At 47.3% G+C, this 7,869-nt stretch overlaps 1 protein-coding gene across 1 annotated transcript; it reads right to left on the bottom strand.

Moving 5' to 3' along the window:
- Window positions 1-1,349: 1,349 nt before the first annotated feature.
- FA10DRAFT_291987 (kinase-like protein) lies at window positions 1,350-2,883 on the bottom strand (the record flags this gene model as incomplete). The annotated part of the gene is made up of 10 exons (XM_025524377.1): window positions 1,350-1,461; window positions 1,504-1,580; window positions 1,672-1,795; window positions 1,853-1,935; window positions 2,013-2,033; window positions 2,157-2,209; window positions 2,310-2,360; window positions 2,434-2,444; window positions 2,488-2,696; window positions 2,758-2,883. 10 exons carry the CDS (start codon window positions 2,881-2,883, stop codon window positions 1,350-1,352), a joined length of 867 nt encoding a protein of 288 aa, XP_025373669.1.
- Between the last annotated feature and the right edge of the window lie 4,986 nt (window positions 2,884-7,869).

Here is a 7,869-nt window from a genome sequence, read left to right as displayed (position 1 = left end):
AAAAAAAAAAAAAAAAAAAAAAAAAAAAAAGGAAGGAGGGCGACTCCCTTGCACTAATCTCGACTCTTCGGCAAAGTGGATCTGATCATCTTTTTGATGAAGAAGAGCCCTCGACCTAGGCTCTAGCCTACCAATTGTTCCTTCAAGCACTGCACAGCAAGCAGAAAAATGAATGTGCACCATTGGCACTACAGCTGATTCCTTCACGAACCATGATGCTGGTAGCGTATCGGGTCGATCACTCTTTAAAGTAGACAAGAAACAATTAATTCGAGCGATAACGAGAATCAAGGAAGAGCTTTGTCGTTATTGCCGTGTATCTAGCATTCGGTGTTTAACATTTAAGTCCCAAAGACAGCTCGTCTCTAAGTATCACTTGGTATTAGTGTAATTTCATTATTTCTTCATTTCCTCTATTGACCTCCATCTTCGAATGCGGTTGCAAACGTTTCTCTTTGCCATTGGACCAACCTTCAATCTTACCTGAGCGTGTCCTTCACGGTTCGACTGCAATCGCTGGCTGCAGTCTCCATCCTTAGGAGGCTTACAGTCCTCATCAAGCCCCTCAAGGGCTTATTATACGTGCAGAATGAGAATGAAGCCAGGCCTCTGCTTGTATGAACGCGATGCACGACCGAAGATGTACCATGGATAGCGAGACTAATCCACCGATTCAGAGCCTAAGCTCTTTGACATACATGAAATATTCGAGTGACTGAATTCCGCTTCGTGATTGATGATACCCAAGCTTTTCCCTCGTACATTGATCGGAGCGAATTGTTATCCGGGATATTTGTGAAGGAGTAGAGTAGTTGCTCAATGCAATTACGACTCGTAAATCATGACTGCTTACCATTACAAATGCTGCGCTGTGATCGCATTGCTCAACTTTGCGCATTCTTGGGCTTAGTCAGACATGCGGCTCTCTCACAGCCGTCTTTCGGGGCTTGCACGGCTTCAATCAGGTCGAGATTCGAAGAATCACTTCGTTGTTACAAGAGCAAGAGTGGTAGGAGAGATTTACAACGTAGAACAGGTAGCGTGTCAAAGTGCACACTTCACACAGTTCGTTACATCATGCCCGGCCTCTCTGCACTGCGTCTGTGCTACATCGAGTCGAAATATCGAAGAAATTGGGAAATCTGCGGGTTTGACAGCACCTTGATTGCTCCAATTTCCGATGAGTTGATCATGGGCCGATTTTTTATTTTCGGAAATGCACAACCTTTTGCCTAAAGAAAGATGAGATGAGTCGCAGTCGGGGGAGGTGTAGATAGAGAAGTGCACGCACCTTTCGTCGGAGGTCTCAGCAGTGACAAAGGGTAAAAGAGGCGAGAGGCTCGGGTGCCTCACGAGTTTGTGACGAACAGGTTTTTTTTTCGTCTCCTCAGGCGGTCCGACGGGAGATGCGGAATCGACCCGAGTGTTCTCTCGATGCACATCATCAAGACTTCCGATGGGCTGCATTAGAAGCATATATTTGGTCGAAAAGGGTGAACTCACCGAAGGGGCGTGTCTGCAAGCCAATCTATGACAGCAGAATTGGCAAGTAGCTGGGCCGAGGACAGCCTCTGTAATGGCTGTTTCAGCAGAAGCAGATGTGACGGTGACGAACAAAGAAGATGGTAAGTGTCTCAATGCAATTTCATTGAGAGCCGTACAAGAGCTCACCACAGCTTGAAGAAGACTGTTGACCACGTTTTTCTCAGGAAGGTTTAGATCGGCGAGAGCGGCCAAGCTACGACTCCGTAAAATATTTTGATCTCTGTTGACACCACCTTCATCAAACAGGTGTCTATCAAAAGAGAATTATGTGAGATATTGATATCCTCAGCAAGTCTACGGCACTCACTTTCCTGTCAGAATTTGAAAGAAAAGGCATCCGAGAGACCACAAGTCGCTTTTGACGCCGTATTTTTCGCCTCTCAGCATTTCCTGTTGCCCACAGAAGAGGGTAGGGACAGGATCAACAGCCACAACTCGTGTGTCTCAAGCACAGATTCTCCACTCACTGGCGATCTGAAGCCAGGCGTCTGCATTGAGGTAAAGAATGAAGCACCTATGCAGTAAGCACGGTTGCATGGTACGATAAGATGAGGGACCTCTGTGCTTACACCTGCGATGCCCCAATGTCCTTTCGCGTGTTTGTCACGTACGATTGCCAAGCCAAAGTCGGCGATTTTTGCACGGAAATTGTGGTCGATCAGGACTGGTAAGTTTAATCTGTGAGCTTCATTTATCTGCATCACTGTCTTCGCCACATCCTACGATGCGTTGTATGACAGGCATACAATCAATTATCTGCTTACCATTGGAGGGTTTCAAGTCGCGATGAATCACCGACACTTGGTTGTCCTGACCTTCATGAAGGTAATGTAATCCAGCACAGACTTGTGCAAAGAGATTTCGTCGGAGCTCAATGCTGTCACTCACCAATCGACCATCTTTCTCAGCCTAATGATCGAATAACAGAGAAACAGGACTTACGTAGACTTGTTCCTCTGAGCCAGATACATTTCTAGGTCCCCATAAGTCCCCAGGTCCATAAGAAGATGCAATGAGCGTTCGATTTCCCAATATTCGAGTAAAGCGATGACGTTGCGGTGTGCCAGTTTCGAGTGAAGTGCTGCTTCTTGAGCAGCAATCTTTCGTTGCTCGGCATTGGTGCTGACCGTGACGATCTTCAGAGCGAAAAGCTATGATTTCTCTGGATGAGCGAAACTCGTTTCAGACTTGTTTGTTGCACATTAAACGCACCTTCTTGTCCGAAGCTCGCTCTACTTCGTAGACTTTGCCGAAACCTCCTTCGCCCAGCAGACGACGACCGAGGTAGAGAGGTTTCGCTTGCAATGTGCCAATGTTCATGCTGGTGCCAATGTTCATGATGTTACGAGGACAAGGTAGTACGCTAAACAAATGGGTCTTAAAATGAGCCAGTCTAACCCTGCGCCACATTCTGAATCTACGTCGGGCGGAAAACCATTTTTAGGTAGGACGATTTGCTCATCGTGATGAGGGGCTGATCTGAACAGGGCGTGACACCTTGTAGTCACGTGCTCTCCGCGACTTGCAGCTGACAAGAAAAGACGCCGGCTGTCGAGCAGCGTAAGACCTTGCGATTTTCAGCTCTGGTACCTTTGAGCGGAGAACTGCTGTCTATACTGCCTCTCACGCTTGCAGTGTTTGACAAAGTGTACAACCTCAAAACTTGACCTTCGTTTTTGTGTTATTAGATACATTTCAGAAACAAAACGCGAAATGATTCAAATTCAGATCTGGGGACTGTTGAAGACTCAGATCCCTTTGTCCAGATTGTTCCCTTTGTATGATGGCACCTGGCTATAATAGAGGACAAAGGCTCACGGTGGTCTAAGATCTCGATCATCTTCACTTCAGCAGGCTCGACAGGTTATCGATGTCAGGCACCCCAATCGAGCTCGCTCTACCCACGGAATCCGAGCTTTTACGGGTTTCAGGGATCGAGAACTTCGTTCAATCGGCCAGAGAGTATATGGATCCAGGAGAAGGGAAGAATGATCCGACTCACGTAGCAATCATTTATCGAGCGTTCCTTGAGGCACTCGCCCGGGCAGAACTTCAAAGCTTGGACAAAGCGCCAGACCTCTTCTTCTCTTTTCGAGGAAAGGAATTTGTGGTGAGTTGGAGGAAAAGCTTTCTTCAGTTTAAAAATCGCAGTCACCATTGACTCTCTATTCAGGTGAAAAACATCACAAAAGACACCGATGACAAAGCTCGCCGACCATCGAAGCTTCCAGCCTCAGAGAAAAAAGGTCTTGCTGAGCGCCATGAGCGACGGCTTCAGCAACTCATGGGTGAATTGTTGGACAAGCCACGAACACAAGTCGCACAGTACTCTGCGTCGGGAATGAGGAGAGAAGACTGGACGCAGACTGTCATGTCCACGAACGACCTCTTTGAACATTCTTCTCAGAGCTTAGATAGGTCAAGCCGTGTCTCTCTTGCCTTGCGGAGTCTTGGTCATGCTGAGAGTCTGCATTACGGCGCATCTCAAGACGTAAATTCGAGGTATTTCGAATTTGGACATGCTTACGCGAATTTGATCGTGTCGTCCGCAACAAGCTCGCTCGATTACGTCGCAAGCAAGGGCTTCCACGACGAAGCGTATCCAGCTCTACTAAAGATCTTGCAGAATCAACGAAGTGAGCCTGCAAATTACGCAGGACTTCGAAAACGCGCCGAGCGAGCAAGAAAGTTTTTCATCGTAGCGCACCTGTTTGGAATCTCGATTCTCGAGCGCGCAGAGCTAATCAATGTCAGTAAGATCGACACCATTACCTTCGCCATGCTCTCGTCCATTATGGCAAATCATATGGATATGGTTCAGCGCATCAAGCAGATCCACTGAACAGGCGGAGATTGATTCGTGGAGTAGCTTCGTCGGTTTCGTCGGACGTTTTGATGTCGATGGGGCCGCTCATTATCCTTTTCTTTTAATTTCAGCCGCCGGCTCCTCCTTTCTTACTCCACTTGAAATGGTCTTAGCCAAGGATTCATGCAAAGTGGATGCGTTGCCATTATTTGTGCTAGGGTAAGGGCAGGCTCGGAGAATGCCCCTGTGGCCCCGTGGGCTTCTTAAGAAGTCTCCGTGATACGAGTACGACCTAAATTCTTCGAGCCTTGGCGCGATATTCATTCTTTGATTACCGACAACCAGGCACGCTGCAGCCGTCAGTTATGGCACCTTACAAACCGTCACACTCTGCTCTATTCTCTTGTCAGCAAATTCTTTCAAGATGCAATAATTTTATCTACTGCAGCTGACTTAGGCATGAGTGGTACTTCAACATTTTCGTCTCCGACAAGCGCCACAAATGCGTCCTGGCTCCAATCAACCGATAAGCTTCGTCATGACTTTGCAGAGGTCCAGTCCAGAAGCCATCTGTTATGTGCTGTGGGACATAGCTTTGGTCGTGTACATTGCAAGTTGTGTCAACACAGCGAGAACGATGGAAACGACAATACGAAGATTAGTACGAGAGCAATGGGAACAATGGAAGCAATGGGAACAATGGGAACAATGGGAACAATGGGAACAATGGGAGCAATGGGAACAATGGGAGCATTGGAAACAATGGGAGCAATGGGAACAATGGGAACAACGGGAACAACGGGAACAATGGGAACAATGGGAACAATGTGAACAATGGGAACAACTGGGAACAATGATTTCCACCAGACGTGCCAAAATACAGTAGGGCTCCCCTTGAAAATCTCTACTCACTCTTGAAAATATCTAGACTGCCAAAGTTCGACCATCTTTCCGGTGACGCAGAGCTTTCGATTTAGATTCTGGCCAACGAATTGGTTCTTAGATACTATACAGCAGACTGATTAATAACTGTGAATAATTGATATTACAGCTTCTTCCTACCCGAAACAATTCTCCGGTAGCGTATTGAATTGAACACACTCTCTGAGGTAGACGAAATGCAACTTTGAGCAACCACAGAGTTTAAGAAAAACACTTGTCCAAAATCTTGTGTATCTAGCACTCGGTGCTAGATATCTTTTCAATTTCCGGAGACAGCCTGTCTTTGAGTGTTGTTTGGTGTTGATGTATTTTCCGAATCTCTTCGTTTACTTGATTGACATTCATCAAAATTTTAATCGAAAGCTTGAAGGCAGAAGCGATTGAACGTGGCTGCAAAGTTTCACTGTTGCAGACAGCTCCTTTAAATGCTTGACATGTGTTAGACAAATCAGCATAGTGTCTTCCCGTCTTGCTGAAGGTGAGCTACATCTGTACGGCTAACTCAACTTCACTGAGATACTTGTGGAGACAGCAGGGCCACGTTACCTCTTCATGCAAGACCACATATAATGGCCAAGGAAATTTGTTACTTTCAGATGCTTATAATTAAGACCGCCACTCACCCCTTTCAGTTGATGACCGTTATACCTGTTGTGATGCTTGAGGACAAGCGCGACCTCTCCTTCAGGGTCTAATGCATGATACATGTTGTCTATAGAATGGTTGCTTCGCAGACACATTGGCACAGACACATTCGAGCTCTCCGTGTTACAATGCTGCCTTTGTGTGACGAGGAACGGGCGCGAAGAGAACGATGTACAAACATCACTTTCCTGCACAAACTTCATCTCTTCGTACACACATTTTTATGCTCCGCTGCAGATACAATGGCATCTATATTACCACGGACAGAGTCTTAGACATTGCTGACTGTCACACTTGTTCCGCAAGAATTGGTGCTGCCAAGGGACAGATAGGCATGAGTGGAGCACTGTGTAGCCTTCGCTCGGTGCGCATGTCACGTCACCAGTGCCGCTTGCCACTGATCAAAAAGTGGCTCTTTGCGCCGACGAGACGCCGTCTTTGCTCGTGCGGAAGTAGAAGGTGCTTGCCGTTCCGTAGGTGGTTGACATGAAGGCACTGTCGCTGGAGTGGCAGAGGCCGCGAGTGCTCTGGTTAAATGTCACCTGCGCAGCGAAGGCGGCATCGGACGACAAGATGAAACGACGCGAATCGCTGCTATAGTTGGAAGACGTGTTGGCGAACTGGATAATGCCATCGGAACGAGTGACTTTGAGCGCACCTGACGTGAGAGTCGTGGGTGCTTCCACGGTCGACGTGCCCGAGAAAATTACTATCAGCACGCGCTTGGGATAAGTTCTGTTCGTGGATCCATGCAGCATATGTTTGCAAATGAGCAAGTACCCTTCTCACTCTAATATGACTTCGTTTACCGATTTCATGTACCGTATCGTTCCTCCTCGACGGTTCGTTACGGAATGAAAAGGTGCCATAAGTCGCAAAGGTGCCATAAGTCGCAGTGGAGCACTTGCCGTCCAAGAACAAGAATAATTGTAGAAACGGGTGAGTGTGAGTGTGAGTGTGAGTGTGAGTGTGAGTGTGAGTGTGAGTGTGAGTGTGAGTGAGAGTGGGAGTGGGAGTGGGAGTGGGAGTGGGAGTGGGAGTGGGAGTGGGAGTGGGAGTGGGAGTGGGAGTGGGAGTGGGAGTGGGAGTGGGAGTAGGAGTGGGAGTGGGAGTGGAGGTGGAAGTGAAAGTGTGTCAAACAGGGAGATTTGATCGACCGCGCTGCTCTCGCCGCGTTCCGAGTCGTGAGCATTCAGATGAGATTGTCGCGCTTTCGCAAAATGGGTGGCTATTGACTATTGCCAAGGCACAAAAGAAGGTCCTGGCAATGAGCACCATTTGATGCTCGTTGGCCTTCCGGAGACAAAAAATGTCTAAAGGCAAATTGGGCAGACACTCACAATGCAAACAATCAAATGCATTCTGTGACCTCACTCGCGAGTGCATGGCGTCACTTCCTTCTCATTGCATTTTGTCATTCAGTTGGTCGGTAAGAGAAATACAGCCTTCACAAAAGAACGCTAAGTCCATGGCGGTCGTCAACTTCCAAAGAAAAAAAGGTGTAGTGCGGGTTTTATTTATTTATCTTATTTTTGGGTTTTGGGTCTGTAAAGAAAGCACAGAGGCAAACACGCCCCTCACAGTGTGAAAGCTACAGCCATCACATTCAACAAGCCGGAGTGGACTCGACGACTTTAGCGTGTTCTATAAAACCAGTGGACGACGTGAAAATTGTCGTCAACTCTGTAAGATGCAGCTCTGGTTTTAGCAGGGTTTCTTTTGTTAGTAAGTAGCACCTAGGTGCCTGAACTTTCTGTGTAGCATCCTTCCTCCACGGTGTCCCGAGTTCTGTCGATTCGCTCAACTTTAATGCCTCACCTCGTCTCCGTCAAATCTGTATACTTTGCACGGGTCTATAGAGTTCGAAGTTGTATATAAATTCAACTTTATCACCAACAGCATTTTTAGCATGGGTCGAAGATACCGTTAAC

Source organism: Acaromyces ingoldii (assembly GCF_003144295.1).
Source record: "Acaromyces ingoldii strain MCA 4198 unplaced genomic scaffold FA10scaffold_14, whole genome shotgun sequence".
NCBI classification, from domain to species: Eukaryota; Fungi; Basidiomycota; class Exobasidiomycetes; order Exobasidiales; family Cryptobasidiaceae; genus Acaromyces; species Acaromyces ingoldii.
This window is presented reverse-complemented; position numbering and strand designations above follow the sequence as displayed.